Genomic DNA, 18,106 nt, shown 5'->3' on the forward strand with positions numbered 1-18,106 from the left:
TCTTGAATGTTCTCAATGTGTTGAGCTGTATGTGTTTCTTTGTGAAAGTTCTGGTATACTGTGGTAGATTGGTGCTATTTAGAAATACAATTAGTATTATTAATTAGAAGTATCAGATATAATCAAAACAAGAATGTGCAGTCAAAACTCCTTTAAATTTCAGGGAAACTTGGATTAAAATGTTATGTTCAAAGTAAGCTTCTGAAGTGTTAGGTTTGGATCTAAAACAAGAAGAGGTATCTGTATCAATTTGCAGGTGTCCAGAGGCACTCATGGGCAGTTCTTTTCATGACATTTGATCTCAAGTTATGGGAGGTTGTACAAAATTGCTGCCCATTTAGATCTCCTCAAAACATTGAAACATCATTGTTCAGTCTGTAAACTCTAGTCCTTCAGTGACCTCAAACCTGAAATTGAAGACCCTGTACTAAATCTAATCCAGGTCCAGAGCTCATTCCTGAGCCTGTATCTAATTATAATTTATGGTTGAGGGTAGGTAATTTCCCAGTTTCTGTGACTATCACGTGAGTTTGTGGACTGGGAAGAACATAAAATCAGAATCTTACTAGAACCCCTTGTTTCTTTCTTTGATATTCCAATATAGATGTTCCTCCTCTTTTTTTTTTCCTCTTCCTTATCAGGTGGAAATAGAACAAAAAAAGAACTTGAACCTTGATCTGAAGGGGATGGAAACTGAAAATCCCAAGGAATGTGGCATACAGTGAAAGAAGACTAGGCTGCAAGACCCATGGGAGGGACAGTAAGGTCAACAGGCTCAGCTGAAGAGAGCTGCAACGCCTATGTTCTGTGAGAAGAACAACGCAGTAGCTTTTAAAAAAATGCTCTTTGGTTTGACCGTGCTTGAGTTTCCCAGCTACGATCTGTACTTTGGAAGGAGATTCATTGGCAGTTTGTTCAGAAGAGCTTTGGGATTTGCTGGAACATATTAAATTCATCCAGTGTATTGACAGAAAGACTTATACTATGTTCTTCCTCTCTGGCTCTTTGCTATTTACCTTTCTGCAACGAACTGTTATGTCGACAGCCACAGCCAAAACAGACCGCAACCCTGGGCTCATTTAGAGTCTTTGCCTATCACTTGAATGTTTTCTTGTGAGCTGGTGGTTTGGTCATCAGCAGAGCCTTTCATTGTAATATTCAGAATAAAACCTTTTGAGACATAAGCACGGGGTGAACTGGAGAACAGCAAGGGGGAAAATGGTGGATGAAAAGGCCTTTCTTTTATGAAGTAGTCAACAGAATGAAAATAACCCTGCATCCAGAACACAGTGAACACCAAGAAAATATGCAACAGATAATTTAGCTGATTATCTGACTCTTTCCAATCACCTTCTCTTATCCCATCCTGTAAAGAACTAAAGTGTAATGTACATTTGAATAGGGTCTTGGCTAGTCATGAGAAAAAATCATCTGTTCTTAAGGTTTTCACTTGATGATCGGGTTTATGCCATTTACTTGACTGAATATATGGTAGCTGCTTATAATAGAGAGTGTGCAGTACATAGGAGGGATCTGGAAGGGGCATTATCAAGATCAGATCATTCCTGCCTAGAAGGATATCTGAGAGAAATGGATTTTATTTTAACATTTTCCTAAATGGTTAAGTAGATTGGCTCCTAGTTTGTGTTAGTTGGACAGGGGGTCCGGTGCTCCTGATACTTTGGGAGGCATTGGAGAAATAAATGCTGTGTTTTGCTGTCCATGCAATACAATGTTGCTTTCAGGATCTGTCCTAACAGTACTTCTTATCCAAGAAAGACTACACTGTACTGTAGACACAGTTATCTTTTCAGTCACACACTGGGAATAAACAACTCCTCTATCACAGTGAACTAAAGAAACCTCCTCTGAGCTGAAAGTCATCCCAAGTCCCTTATCTTTTCTCTAGGCCAGATTGAAAAATGCAAAATCACTCACTCACTACACATTGCCGTTAAATTGTAAAATGTTTACAATTCCTAATTTTTACAGTTGTGTATCTGACCTGATTGTTCCCCTGCCCAAAAGTATATGCAGTAAACCCCCACTTTACGCATCTTCACGGTGCACGAAACTCACTTTAACGCAAGTTTCACACAATGTGAAGCTGCTGGGCTGTCAGCCTGCCTAGCTTCCTGTGGTAGCAGACAGGTAGGCAGGCTAAGAGCTCCTTCCCCTTGCCTTCCCAGAGCGGCTCTAGGCACTGCGCTAGGAAGGTAGGGGGAAGGCTTTTAGTTCCCATAGCTGCCTGCCTCTGTGTGCAGTCCGGCGGACTGAAACCCCCGTCCCAGAATGCCACTTCTGTCAAGCTGACAGAGGCACCGCTCTGGGAATGTAGGGAGGAGGGTTTTAGCCTCCCTAGTTGCCTGCTGCTGCAACTATGGGGGCTAACACCCACTTCCTCCCCCTCCTGCCAGTCTCAATACCCCACAGCCCCAGCTCTCCGCCGCCCCCTCTGCGCTGAGGGCTCCAGCTACAACCCACACACAGGGCTCAGGCTCCAGCCCCCAACTGCACACGTGCACACATGCATGGGACTTGGCTCCTACCCCATGCCCACCAACCTCGCTGACAAGCTCAACATCCTTGCCCAAACCCCCGTGCCCTGGCTCCAAGCTTCCCACACCCTGTCTCAACTCCCGCCCCCCACCCACAGCCCTACCCACCCCAGGCTTAACCCTCCTGCCCTGCCACCCACCACCCTGATTCACGCAAATTTCAAGGCACGCGAGGGTTGCATGGAACGCAACAATCGTGTATCTTGGGGAATTACTGTAGTCTTTTTCAGAAGAATAGTAACTTTTTAACAACTTCTTTTAAAGGGATACTCGATTTAAATATTGTGCATATTTTAAAAAGTCTTATGGTATTATTAACAACATGCTAATTCATTAAAACAGATTTTTTAAATTTTCAATTTATTTTTCATCCTTTGTGTGCTTTTTACATTTTGCATTTCATTCAATGTGGGTGAGGGAAAAAAGACTTTAATTTTGGTCCCTGGCCACTGATTTCGTTGTGGCTTCCTTGAACAGCGTTGCCATGTTCAGGTTTCAAAGGCCATATGTCATTATTTACATTCAGAGTAAATTTTTTTCATTAATTTAAAACAAAAACATGAGAACCCTTTTAATGCCGCCTTTTTACGTACACCTAAATTTTAAGCCTACAGCACTCTGACAATATCCCTAGTCACTAAAAAAAAAGGCTCATCTTTTTCTTTAGGCAGCCAGAAGGCTACAGCATCTATGGCAAGAGCACGTTAATTAAGAGCCCAGTCCTTCAAAGACTTTTACTAGGGATGGAGCTTTCAGCTGCAGGCAGCCCTAGTGAAAGCTCCAAGTACTTCATTTTGGAGTAAGCATTTGCAGGATCTATCTATAAATGGGAGTATTCATACCAACTTCCATAAAGCATTTTGAAGCTGGGGATAAAAAGCACTGTTGAAGTGCTAAATATTTTTAACAGGGAGTTGCATAACATTAGAGAGATTTGGCTGAAACATCCAAACAAACCCTGTCTGTCTAGGAAGATTCAAAATCTCAACCCAGATCCAAATTTGATTGACCCCTTACAGTGGACTAGCTGGGACATTGAATTTGTGGCTCAGGTCCATCTCTATATAAAATAAGAGTTTCCTCCCACTGTTCCTAAATTCAAAGCAAACTTGTTCAAAACATTTCAGATAACTTTTGTTCTCCTTATTTTTATGTTCACTGTTGGCTCGAGAGCACCAGTTCCTGGTAACACCTAGATAGAGCAGTAACAAAATAAAAGAAGTGAATGTGCCTTCAAGATTTTATTGAGGAACAACCAGAAAACTCATATGAAAGAGGTTATTTGTATTAACTTTCTAACTTAGATGTGCCGACCCAAGAAGTCTAGCTAGCTTAGATCAGTATGTGAGCTTTTGCATGTTTTCCCCAAACTTTGAACATTTGGAAATGCACCCTAATGAACAGTTAAATATTAAGCAGTAAGATTTGACAGGCCTTGAACAGACAGAAACTCAGAATTCCCTATCTCTATTTTATTTGATGTTGTTTCACGCATATGGCAGCCCAACCAAGATCCTTGCCAACAAATGGGCTGATAGCAGCTCAGAGGTTTCTATTCTTGCTTCATTTCCGACCTTCTCCATTTTTTAATTCAAAGTAAGTTAATGAAAATAAAACCATGAAACAAATTCTGATCTCACTCACACCAGTGTAACTCAGGAATAACTCCTCAGAAGCCTATTGGCATTCAGTGAATGAAATTAGAATTGGGTCTTCTGTGCTTGAAAAGTTATATTAATTCCCTTTTGATTTCTGTAGAAAAGCCTTGATATACTTTCATATTTATGCCATGAGAATGTTCAGAGTTCAGCACCAAATATCAAGGCTGGATTTTCAAAAGAGCTTTGAGTGCTGGCCTCTTTTAAAAAATCTGACTATAGAATCATAGAAGAGTAGGACTGGAAGGGACCTCGAGAGGCCATCGAGTCCAGCCCCCTGCCCTCATGGCAGGACCAAGCACTTTCTAGACCATCCCAGAAAGCCATCTATCTAACCTCTTCTTAAATATCTCCAGTGATGGAGATTCTACCACTTCCCTTGGCAATTTGTTCCAGTGTTTGATCACCCTGACAGTTAGGAACTTTTTCCTAATGTCCAGCCTGAACCTCCCCAGCTGCAATTTAAGTCCATTGCCTCTTGTTCTGTCCTCAGAGGCAAGGAAGAACAAGTTCCCTCCCTCTGCCTTATGACACCCTTTTAGATACCTGAAAACTGCTATCATGTCCCCCCTCAATCTTCTCTTTTCTAAACTAAACAAGCCCAATTCTTTCAGCCTTTCCTCATAGGTCATGTTCTCTAGACCTTTAAGCATTCTCGTTGCTCTCCTCTGGACCCTCTCCAATTTCTCCACATCCTTCCTGAACTGCAGTGCCCAAAACTGGACACAATACTCCAGCTGAGGCCTAACCAGCACAGAGTAGAGTGGGAGAATGACTTCTCGTGTTTTGTTCACAACACACCTGTTAATGCTTCCTAGAATCATGTTTGCTTTTTTTGCAACAGCATCACACTGTTGACTCATATTTAGCTTGGTCCACTATAACCCCTAGATCCCTTTCTGCTGTACCCATTCCTAGGCAGTCCTTTCCCATTCTGTATGTGTGACACTGATTGTTCCTTCCTCAGTGGAGCACTTTGCATTTGTCCTTATTAAACTTCATCCTGTTTACCTCAGCCCATTTCTCCAGTTTATCCAGATCCTTTTGAATTATGACCCTATCCTCCAAAGAAGTTGCAATCCCTCCCAGCTTGGTATCATCTGCAAACTTAATAAGCGTACTTTCTATGTCAATATCTAAATCGTTAATGAAGATATTGAACAGAACCGGTCCTAAAACAGACCCCTGCGGAACCCCACTAGTTATACTTTTCCAGCTGGATTGAAAACCATTAATAACTACTCTCTGGGTATGGTTATCCAGCCAGTTGTTCACCCACCTTATAGTAGCCCCATCTAAGTTGTATTTGAGTAGTTTATTGATAAGTATATTATGTGAGACCGTGTCAAATGCTTTACTGAAGTCTAGGTATATCACATCCACTGCTTCTCCCTTATCCACAAGGCTCGTTATTCTATCAAAGAAAGCTATTAGGTTGGTTTGACATGATCTGTTTTTAACAAAACCATGCTGGCTGTTCCCTATCACCTTACCACCTTCCAATTGCTTGCAGATGATTTCTTTAATGACCTGCTCCATTATCTTTCCTGGCACAGAAGTTAAGCTGACTGGCCTGTAGTTTCCTGGGTTATTCTTGTTCCCCTTTTTATAAATGGGTACTATATTTGCCCTTTTCCAGTCTTCTGGAATCTCTCCCGTCTCTCATGATTTTCCAAAAATGATTGCTAAAGGCTCAGATACCTCTTCTATCAGCTCCTTGAGGATTCTGGGATGCATTTCATCAGGCCCTGGTGATTTGCAGACATCTAATTTTTCTAAGTAAATTTTAATTTGTTCTTTTCGTATTTCAACTTCTATCATTGTTGCAAAATGTGTGTGTGGTGGAGAGCAGCCTCTGGCCTCAGGGTTGAGCACTTCAGTGGGTTTCATTGTGCTTGGATCATGTGGCTAGTGCGAGCTTTCCTCAACAGCAGTTTGTGTTTCTCTCTCATTCTTTCTGCTAGTGTGCAGTTATGCATGGACCATGTTCTCCATTCTCAGGGCATGCAGTACCAATTAGGATAAAATATTGGGTTGGGTGGAAAAAGCAATCAAAAATTTCATCACTCCTTAGAACAGCAGAAAGATTTAGCTGCAAGAGATTTGTATGATAGTAATTATTCCACATCTGGGAAGAGGCCTTTTTAATTGCTTCCCATTAGGTGCAACCTTTGTAGACGACACAATCTTTGCCCTTTGGTCTTCCTTTGAAGTGCTTATTGTTCTGGAGTGCAACATGCAGAAAAGTGCCTTCAGTTCACCTGTACGTTAATTTCCTGAAGTTATTTCCACTCTGAATTGCCCGTTTTCCTTTTCAGTTTCATTTCTGTATAGTAGTAGGACTTGCAGTGTAGTTGGTACTAGGTTTTTTTGGAAGGTGTGGGGGAGTGCCACACCAGGTTTAGAGAAAGCAATTTGATCAGAATCACTCAAGACTAAAGTCCTCCCCTTAAAGCAAAGCTTTTCTTATTGATACACGTATTTAATAACTTTAGATATTTGCTGATAAGAACAAAGGAAAAAGGCAAATTCCATCTGAAAAATACTCCAACAGACTGACGATACTGGTTGCATGTGCAAATTACTCAAAATAAGATTATCGATCCCCACTAAGGACTGAGGAAATTTTAGGGCTTTTCACTGCATGCACTGTCACATGAGCAGAGCTGAGATGTCATTTAAGTACGATATACATTATTTTCTAGCAGGGAGCTGACTGGAATACCTACTTGACAAGACCATCCATGACTTAGAGAAGCCACATGTGCACTTGACTCTCAAGCTGCTAAGACTCCCTCCTGGTTACTTTACCACTAATGAATGGATCAATTTCATTGCAAGAAGTCCTGAAAGTGAAAGAAGGGGCAAAGGAGCAAAGTTCATCCCTGGAGCCTAATTATTCTGTCAGTTGCAAGAAACTCTCACTGGTTTCAATGGTATTTAGCACACAGTGGCACTTGGCCCTGATATGTTACCTTTATTTCAGGGGTTGGCAGATTCTAAAAGATGACACTACCTACGTCAGCTTTTGCAGACTTAACCTACATGGTTTTTATCAGTCTAGGAATTAATGGAAGCCACTGATTTTTTTACTGAAGAAATACATACTATTACCCTAAAGCAGGCTGCTGTAAGCCCTGCAGCCTTCTGGGACAACCAATGTTAAGTTGTTCCTAACCTTTCTTTTGGCTCATCCATCCACACAATTCACAACCTCTTGTATTATTGTGATGGACTGATCTGATTATTTTGTATCATGTTCCTATATTTTTGTTTTGTAAAATAAGAAAGTCGACACACTGGCTAACTCTATAGAGATGATTTAATTTTGTTGTAATATTTTATTTTATTTTTTAGCTCTGGAGTGGGATATGTGTTTTGTTTGAACTGTAGAAAATGGCTAAATAAATGTAAATACAAAACAAAATCTTCACATTTTGGTTGTGAAATTGAAGCTGTGTCTAGTGTTGGGACAATCATGAGGTCGAGGCATGCTGTCCCTCTGCTCTCTTTCTCTGTTACCTCTACGCACTTACCTGCTGTGGATCGTTAACAGCTCCCAGTGGAGCTGAATTACTATTTGCTATCAGTGAAAAAAATCAAACCAGAGGATCTACCCGTGCCTGCATGGCAAGTGTATTGAGAAGGAATTATGCCAGTAGTAAAAGTACATCAAGCACATAGCTCCTGCATTAGACATAAAGAATTGTGTAGTTTCTAAAGTATTGCTAAGTGAGCCTCTCTTTTCACAAACACACACAGAAAGTTCCTGTGTTGGTCCCACACAGAGCCTGCTGGGCAAACACAGAAGGTTACCAACCTGTAGACAGCTCCTTTTCTCCTTGTTCATTCTTCTCAGTTTTCTGGTCTCACTCCCTGAAGTAAGGCCTTGGGTCTTTTGTAAGCCCTCTGGTTCACAGTCTCATAATCCACAAAGCAGAGTGTCACTGGCTTCAGGTGCTCAAATTAAGGAGTCCCTCTGACAGTCTTCCCTCTATTGTTTTTTCCATCCATGGACAGAATAATTTTTGTTTTATGCACCAAGACATGTACAGATGTGCACCACCAACATAAACACATGTAGCCCACTGTGGATGGCCATAGACATTCTGTTTATTGGCTAGGTTGCACCTCAATCTCTCCTGGGCAGCTGCCCAAGCACTCAGCTTACAGGGAACACTGATCTCCACCATGGCTACGTCTGCACGTGAAGCCTACATCGAAGTAGCCTATTTCGATGTGGCGACATCGAAATAGGCTATTTCGATGAATAACGTCTACACGTCCTCCAGGGCTGGCAACGTCGATGTTCAACATCGACGTTGCGCAGCACCACATTGAAATAGGCGCCGCGAGGGAACGTCTACACGCCACAGTAGCACACATCGAAATAAGGGTGCCAGGCACAGCTGCAGACAGGGTCACAGGGCGGACTCAACAGCCAGCCGCTCCCTTAAAGGGCCCCTCCCAGACACACTTGCACTAAACAGCACAAGATACACAGAGCCGACAACGAGTTGCAGACCCTGTGCATGCAGCATGAATCCCCCGCTGCAGCAGCAGCAGCCAGAAGCCCTGGGCTAAGGGCTGCTGCACACGGTGACCATAGAGCCCCGCACAGGCTGGAGAGGCAGCGTCTCTCAACCCCCCAGCTGATGGCTGCCATGGAGGACCCCACAATTTCGACGTTGCGGGACGCGGATCCTCTACACGGCCCCTACTTCGACGTTGAACGTCGAAGTAGGGCGCTATTCCGATCCCCTCATGAGGTTAGCGACTTCGACGTCTCGCCGCCTAACGTCGAAGTTAACTTCGAAATAGCGCCTGACGCGTGTAGCCGCGACGGGCGCTATTTCGAAGTTAGTGCCGCTACTTCGAAGTAGCGTGCACGTGTAGACACAGCTCATGAGTAATTCACTTTGCTTGATTCTTATATTCTTTTCCCAAAGGACTCACATGTCTTAAAAGCCTGCCCAGTGAGTATGTAATTGTGAATTTGTACCTAATTAGTATTATTGGAAGGGAGTAAGAGGGGTGGTACCTAAAAATCAGCACACCTTTAATCACTCACCAATCATTCACTCTGGTGTTCACATGACCTTCTGGTTTTAGGTTATGATGATCAGGTCAACTTATGCTCCACACTAGAACTTCACTCGGATAGTTACTTTTGTATAGGCCCACATTTACCGGCCAATAACTCCAGTATTGACTGGACATGTAGTCCAGTCTGCAATCCTTGCCAGTTTGACATATCAAGTTTACTTCAGTTCACTTCTGCTTAAAACGGACCTGCTCCCAGACACCTCTGTTGTTTGGCCATATTTAAGTCATGTCAAGTCACATTCACATCATTCATTCAGTGTGATCACATCTATCTGGCACCATCCCAATATCCTCCATATGTTGCTACTCTGAGCTATCTACCTAGGAGAACTTTTTTGAGGGGACACAACTTGGAAATAATGGGGTGATTCAAAGAAAAGGCATATTTCAGTGGAATAACCAGTTAGATTGGTTAGAATGTGGAATAGTATCCAAGGGAAATACTAGGAGGTGTATCACTTGAGTCTTTTAGTGGATGTAAAAAGCAGTAATAACAATATATCATAGGGAAGAATCCTGCATTTGTGGGTGCAGTTAGGACCAGGTGACTTGCCCTAAGTAGGATTTGTCCATCTTTATTTTAGAAGGTGTGAATGAGTCAATATCAGATTGCCATTTCGCACAGAAGGCTCCATGAATTTCTAGTCCTAAAAGTAGTAAGAGCAGGGATAAACATGAGGGCAGTATCTGCCTACTCTGTCCCCAGAACATTTTTGAGTGATGTGAGGAAGACTGGAGGGGAAGCCCAGAGGAATGCCTTAATGAGAGCATTTGAGGCTATAATTGAGGTTAAAGTCCTGTTTACAAAGGCCTGCCGTAATTCTTGGGATTTTTCCCTATTTCGATAGCCCGCATATGAGTTGGGAGTGCTGCAGCTTCTGCCAAAGTCCCTGGGGCTGGAGCCCCTGGCTGTCTTTCGTTCCAGGCATTTCCTGCATCACACAGAAGACCTTGGATATTTCATAAATAATGAAAACTTGTCTTCCCTCATAAAGGCTGTTCAGCCGTAAGGCTGATTTGCCATCATTGTTCCCACTTCCTCCAAGTATGCTGTGGTAAAACTGAGGGGAGTGAAACCAGTGAGGTTTCTAATGTAGCGCATTAGAATTAAATGGGGAATGATTCCACACAGTTGCTGTTCAAACAGCAAACAAGCTTATAAGTGAAGTCCTTTCAGCAGGCAATAGATGGAGTGATAGAATCAGAAAGTTCCATAACAGTTGGGAATGGCAGTTTATTTAGTGGAGAGTTACGAAGACAGTTGCAAGTGATATTTTTGGTTCAAAAGGTTGGTGTTGGATATGTACAGCTGGGCATGGCACCCTTGTGCGTGTGGGAAATGTGTGAATGGTTTAAGATGAGGCAGTGGGATGCACAGGAAGTAATAGGCCACTGTATCAGAGCTTTCAGTAGCAAATCGAGCCATGTTGAAACATCACCCTACTAGACAGGACATGAAGTTGTACAAGCGCATCGTCATATGTGTCCAGGCAGAAGCCCAGATGGAACTGTAGTGGAACAATGAAGTCCATAGCTGTCAAGGGAGGAGAAGAAAGCTGTACCGTTATCAATAATCCTGGTTCCCTGAATCCAGCCTCATCACCTGCCTCAGCTATTTAAGATTCTGAGTAAGGGGGCGGCGGGGGCGGGAAAGCCTTATTCAATCCAATCTCTAGTGTGGAGAAGCAGGAGGCAGCTATGCCATTCTGTGTAAAAATGGAGCGATACACTCTGCAGGAATACAGGGTTCAGAGCCCTTTAGTGCTTCAGGGGCCTCACAACTGCTGCAGCCAGTGACATGAGAGCTGTGGGTCTATGGCTAGGCTAGTGGAACCAACAGCTCTCCCTAAAGGGGTCCCATGAAGACCCTCTCTCTTCCACTGTAGGTCAGCCTGGAGGGAAAGGTTGAAAATTGCCAAAGACATAGGAGAGAAGAAAGTATTTTTTGAGGCAAAGAGACTTCTTGCAAAATACTCCTCTTTCACAGAAGGCACATTGACTCGTGCCTCTGTGGAGTTAGACTTGTTAGAGCATGGTCAATTTTTCAACTATACCAATAGGACAAGTTGATTTTTATTTTTTTATATCCAGGCTTGACAAGATTAGGCATGAGTTATGACTTCTGCCCAGAACAGCAGATCCACTGCCGGAGAAATCAAAACTGCAGGCAAGAAAACTAATTTTGACATTCAACCTTAATGTGGTGTGATCTTAACAGGACAAAGATGACGACCTGCCTGTCTCCCTACCTTTGAAAAGTTTTGTTTGAATTGGATTGCTGAACGCTGCAATAATTTTTTTTCAGGTGACTATTTCCTGGTAGTCGGGATAGCTGGTCTGTGAGTGCAATGCATGGGACTTGTGGTGGCAGGGGAGTAAAGGAGAGGAAAATATATCAACATACTTTGAGGTTATAATCTCATAAAAGAAATGTGCTGTTGTTTCATAAAGTCCTATAGTCATAAGACCAGAAACTGAATGCCCTGGAAAATGTGATTGACAATGTGAATGAAGGACGAGGCAAATTCAGGGCAAAGACTAAAACAAACTTGAGGATTTGTATATCAATATGACTGGAATGGGACCTGAAACACATTGTCATGGATAGACCAGATACAACTTCATGGGTGTTCGGATTCGAGTCTTATCTTTGTCTCCTATAGAATGGGCTTGGAGATTGAATACTAATTAACAAATGGAAAAGCAAATTAGAGTAGCAGAGTTTAAATGTATTTTAATCTTATGTGTGTTAACTTGGAGACAAAGGAATTGCTGCTGAGCAAGAGACTGTGACTTGGGATTAACTTTGCACACCTCAGTGGGGTTTCAGAAAGCATCAGCCAGTGCAGAATTTGGTCCTCTGTGAGAACTTGATTGTCAACTGGGCTCCAATTTTCAAAAGTGGCCATTAAATTAGGGTTACATTAGACCCCCAGCTTACGCAAGAGTTGTGTTCTCGCAACCCCCACATAAATCAAACATCCTATGGAACTTGAGGGAGCCAGGAAACTGAAGAGGGCACAAACCCTGGTCAGTTTCCTGGCTCCAGTGAGTAAAGAGGAGCCCAGGATGATGTGGCAGTCTGGCTCCCGGCTCCCCTCTGCTGGTGGGAGCCAGGAAACTGACCAGCAATATGCCAACTGGCGAGAAGCTGCAGCAGCACAGCTGTCTGTCCGCCTAGCTTCCCCCAGCTCAGAGAGCCCAGCGGGCAGACAGCCACAGAGAGGTGTCAAGTTGCACTTAACTTGCATTAACACAAATTAAATGCAACTTGAAATTGCGCATTTCGGGTGTTTACAGTACACTAGGAGCCATGAGAAGGTTCGACTTACTTGGTAAAACAGTTGAGATCCTTTGGTCATAGTACCTGGTATCAGTGTTCCCTGTAAGCTGAGCGCCTGGGTGGCCTCCCAGGAGGGATTCAGGTACTTGCCTAGCTAATTAACAGAGTGCCCACAGCCATGTTGGCAGCATGTGTTTCTATTGGTGGCACACATCCACACACGCTTTGGTGCACATAACAAACTTTGTTCTGCCCATGGATTTAAAAATTAGAGGGAGCATTGGCTGGTAGAGATGCTACTAGGTATGTAGATAGAAGAAAAATTCTTTCCTGCACTGGCACTGATTTATTACTGAACTATCCAAATAATATCTACTCATGCCACCTTGTGGCCAGATTCTAAAACTGACATTCCCTCATTGTGGAACAGAAACGGTATTTTTATGAAGCCACAGTGAAGGTTGTAATTAGCTTCCTATTAGAAGGGAAATCTTTTGTATATGATTTTCTGTCTAGAGGAAAATTTCATTTTCATTTAAAACTGGGGATAATTGAACAAGACAATCCCAAAATATGTCAATTTGATAAATCAGCAGTAAGTCACATCCAATTCCATTTTCCTAATTGTTCTTTGACAAGTGTGTGTCCTGACTCAAAGCCACATCTACTGATACACAGCTGTGTCCTTTAGCTAAAAAATCTTTGGTTTTTTTCTGCAAGCCCCCAGCCTTTTTAAAATTTGCAGTGGCCTTTGCATTCTTTTCTCTGAATGTCTCATGGACCTTGGAGGTCTCTGCTCCTAAATAGTCTGTTGGCATCAAGATGGCATGTTGCGTGTTGGGACACATTGTGTCTGTAAGGACACACATTTGTTTCTTTAAACTGGTAGCAGAAAGCTCGGCAGGAGAGTACTGGGAAAGGTTGGAGGCAAACACTTTACAGTGAAATGGAAAGAGCGAGTACAGTAGCCTGAGAAATAATTCTGTTGTTTATTCTAGTAAGGTTCTTACTTAGTACTGAAAGAAAGTGACTTGTTCTTTGATTCTTCACAGTTGTCACGACTGTGTCCTCCAGGCTCACTTTCATAATCTATTTGTCTCAGTCCCCTAAATGGCCCCCTCAAGGGCTGAGCTCATAATCATGGGTTTAGCAAGCCAATGCTCAAACCACTGAGTTATGTCTCCCCCTCGCCTCCACCCAAACTGGAAGGGACCTCAAGAGGTCATTGAGTCCAGTCCCCTGCCTTCTCGGCAGGACCATACACCATCCCTGACAGATTTTTTATTTTCAGATGAGAGAAAACTTTATAGCCGTGGTGCAGGAGGGGTGAGCTATTTCCAATATGGCACTCCAGGCCGCTCTGGGTGCCACAGCCTCAGCCTCTGTACCCTGGCTATGGAGATTGCCATGCAGCATACATACTGGTTGCAGATCTCTGGGTTGCTGCCTGAGGTGCAATACACCGTGCAGGATTTGTCCTATAACAGCTCAAGCCTCTTTGCAGACAAGATGGGCTTCCATCTCCAGTCTCAAGGACTCCAGGTCACCCTGAAGTCCTTTGGCATTCACACACCCAACCCCAGCATCAACATTTGAAGCCTCAGCAACCTGTTTGCTCCTTTTCTATCCCTCATAGGCAGGATCAGGGCTGTCATATGAGGTCGTCACAACAATTGTAGGGGACCTTCCCCTTCCTCCTCTGTGCAGCACCAGATTGGTCCCAAACAGCCCTCAGGACCTAAGGGCCAATTTTGAGGTTGCACCTGAGGGCAGACCACCAGACACTATCCGAGATCCTTTCCCTACCCTTTGGGACCAGACTATCCCACTTCTATTATTACTGGATGCAAATTACCTCAAATTGTTGGATCCTGAGCATGGTAGGAGATACTCCATCCAATTCTGCTCCATACCTTCCCACTAATCCCGTTTTCTGTCCCTTTTCAGGGACCCTTATCACAAAGCCTCTCCTTCTGCAAGAGGTGCACTCACTCCTGACATAATAGAGGAGGTTCCTCAGGAATTCAAGGGTAGGGGTTTTTACTTCTGGTATCTTCATATTCCCAAGGTGGAGGAGTCTATGTACCACCCTAGAACAGAGAAATTCAAATGCCTTTATTCAGAAGTTCTGTTTTCACACGACCTCCCTGGACTTCCTTCCCTGCATTGGGGATCTGGTTCGCCACCCTTGATCTCAAGGATGCATATTTCCATATTTCTATTATCCCCCCCCAAAGATGTTTCCTGAGGTTTGTTGTGGACAACAGACACTATGGCTGTGTCTACACTTGGCCAAAATTTCAAAAGGGCCATGCTAATGGCCAAATTGGAGAATACTAATGAGGCACTGAAATGAATATTCAGCACCTCATTAGCATGCTGCCAGCTGCGGCACTTCAAAAGTGGTAGGAATAAGGGGATTTTGACATTTGCGGGGTCCTTTCGAAAAGGGCCCTGTGTAGATGAGCTGTGCACTAACCAAACGTGGCGCTTTCGAAGTGCCATGGCCAGCAGCATGCTAACAAGGTGTTGAATGTTCATTTCAGCGCCTCATTAGTATTGGCCGGTTTGGCCATTAGCATGGCCCTTTTGAAATTTTGGCCAAGTGTAGACATGGCCTACCAGTTCAGGATGATGCCTTTTAGCCTGACTACAGCTTCTTGCATCTTCACAAAGTGCATGGTGATAGCAGCAGCATTCAGGTGCTGGAACTATGTTTAGCTCTAACTGTACCTCGGCAGCTGGTTCATCATGGCAGGTTGCTAGAACTTGTTCTCCATCACATAGCCTCAAGCAAGGAGACATTTTCATACTGGCGCCTGATACTCAAATCTACTCTTGTGCTCACACAAAGAACAGAGTTCATTGGGGCCCTACTCAGTTCTACTCAGGTGACTGTGTCCCTACCCGAAGCCAGATTTTTGGCCATGGCAGACCTGATCATCACATTACAGTGGTGCCCAATGATAATGGTGTGCAACTGTATGAGGTTTCTTGGACACATGGCCTCTTGCACATATGTGTTTTGCCCCACCCACCTGCACTTGCACCTGCTTCAGGCATGGCTGGCATCAGTGTTTTGCCAATACAGAGAACTCCTGGATCAGGTCCACCAGTGTTCTCTGTAAATCATGCATTTGGGCAACTGCCTAGGAAAGATTCAGGTGAAGACCAGCTGATTTGCAGAGCACCCAGAGCCACCCGCAGCAAGAAGCATGTGTTTCTATTCATGGTGCACATTTGCACATGCCCAGGTGCACAAAAAATTTATTCTTTCTCTGGATGGAAATAATTAGATTGAACACTGGCCATCACGGTACCACAAGCAACCCTGCAGTCCCTCAACTGGTGGTTGCAGCTGGGATAGTTTGTGCTGGGGTTCCGTTTGTGAGCCCACAGCTAGAGATCACCCTGTTGACAGATGCCTCAGACACAGAGGGGGCTCAACAGGGTGACATGCACACAGGCCCTATGGTCTCCCACGGACCTGCGGCAGCATATCAATATCCAGCAGGTATAGGCAGTCTGTTTGGTTTGCCAGGTGTTCCAGACCCTCATTCAGGGCAAATTAATTCTGTTCACGACAGACAGCACCACGGCAATGCATTATATCAATTGACACGGTGGTGCTTGCTCCTCTCTCCTGCATGAGAAAGTCATCATGCTGGGGAACCCGCGCATCTCCCATGACATTCACCTGAAGGCCTTGTACCTCCTGGGGGCTCAGAACAACCTGGCAGATCACCTCAGCTGGTCATTTCACTCCCACGAGTGGTCTCTCTGGGCAGACATGGCTCTGTCCATCTTCCAAAAATGGGTCATACCTGACGATGTGCCGACCTACTCCGGGTCCCGTGGGTGCGCGTGGGGTGTGATACAGCGGGGGGAGTCGGGTGGCCCAGGACCAACCACCCCACCTTTATAGCAGCCTGATATAGTGTAGCAGCAATATGTGATTTAGTGTATTTACTTTAAAACCTAGGTTTCCACAGTATTATGAGTACCAGAAACAATAACACTCCGATTGTGAACACCACAATGCCCTGTGGCTGTTCTAAGTCCCAATAATTCTCTATACAGACCCAGCTAGACCAGCTAGTGGTATTTACCAATAGTGATTTATTCATTTATTTGTAACTACAATTACTTAACACTTGTTATATATATAGATAGTTATTTATTTGGCATAAGCTAAATACTAGGTTATATATAACTATATATAATTACATGTGACTTACCAATAACATCCAGTGCTCCCACATCTCACCAATAACTACGTTACAGCGGCCCTTCAAGTCAGAGATACGGCTTGGTTGGGACCTTTCGTGGTGGTGACGTCCGGGTGATCAGGCCGGGGTCTGCTGTCTGGACTGGAAGTTGCTAGCCTCCGCCTTGTGTCCAGGAGCCCACACCCTTATTCCTGTTAAATCACCTTTTATATTGTTTCTTACTTGGGGGTTCGATACCTGGCCAATTAAAGCGTTTGTTACCTAATTTGGGCTTTCTATCCTCCCGGCCTGTCAGAACATGTTACAAGATTTTCTCTGTCCTTGGTCTTTTTCTAAACCTCCCCTGAGACCCTCTGATGTTGTACAACCAAGATGTTCTCTTTGGGGGGCTTCCAGCTACTAGCCCCAGCTGTTCTCTTTGGGGGCTTACTATCTGCTTGTCAGGATGTTCTCTTTGGGGACTCTCCAACTACTTGTCAACTTTCTGATTTCTTTCTCCTGGCCTGACTTCAGACCTTCCCGCCGCTGTATGATAGCATTCCAAGATGGAGTGTATGGTCATTCTGCCTTGCGAGTGAGGCCCGGCCACCAGGTGCTCGTGCTCCCACAATACCCAGTTGGACCTGTTCACTACCTGCAAGCACAGGAAAGTCACATTCTTCTGCTCCTCTCAGGATCATGGGCAGGGCCCCTATCAGATGCAATCCACTTGTCCTGGGTGGACCAACTCCTGTAGGCCTTACCGCCAGTGTCCCTGACTCCAAAGTTCTTTTCAAGATCTGGTGGGACAAGCAATGGTGAAACTGATCAACCCAACGTGACTGAGGTGGATGTGGGTACACCATGCTGCTCTCCCTGTGAGTGTCCAGGCCCATAACATTTCCCCTGCTCCCAGGCCTGTTGACACAGGAGTAAGGCAGACTGTGACACCTGAATCTGGAGTCGCTCCAACCTGACAGCATGGAAATTCCGTGGCTAAACCACCTTGAACTCGAGAATTCTGAGGGCATTCAGGAGGTTCTGCTATGCAGCCACAAGCCTTCCACTAGGGTGACAAATGTTACCAAATGGAAAAGATTTGCCCTATGGTGTGCAGATAAGGTTGTGGTGCCTCTATAGGCCACAGTCCCCTTACTCCTGGATTACTTTCTTCACCAAAAGTACCAGGGTCTGTTGGTCCCATCTATAAAGGTGCACCTGGCAGCCATTCCTGGCACCAGGCAGTCTTCTACCAGGGGTCTGAATTGAAGACCTTGTTTGGGGCCCCAGTGA

General features: G+C 44.3%; 1 protein-coding gene across 1 annotated transcript in view; it reads left to right on the plus strand.

Annotated features, from left to right (window-relative positions):
- STON2 (stonin 2) overlaps positions 1–7,616 on the plus strand; it is a 121,855-nt gene extending 114,239 nt beyond the window's left edge. The window contains exon 7 of the mRNA XM_074996665.1: positions 642–7,616. Coding sequence (XP_074852766.1) covers positions 642–725 — 84 coding nt within the window. The 3' untranslated portion in view covers positions 726–7,616. The remainder of the gene's footprint in view (positions 1–641) is intronic.
- The last annotated feature ends 10,490 nt before the right edge of the window (positions 7,617–18,106 follow it).

Source organism: Carettochelys insculpta, chromosome 6 (assembly GCF_033958435.1).
Source record: "Carettochelys insculpta isolate YL-2023 chromosome 6, ASM3395843v1, whole genome shotgun sequence".
Classification (NCBI taxonomy): Eukaryota; Metazoa; Chordata; order Testudines; family Carettochelyidae; genus Carettochelys; species Carettochelys insculpta.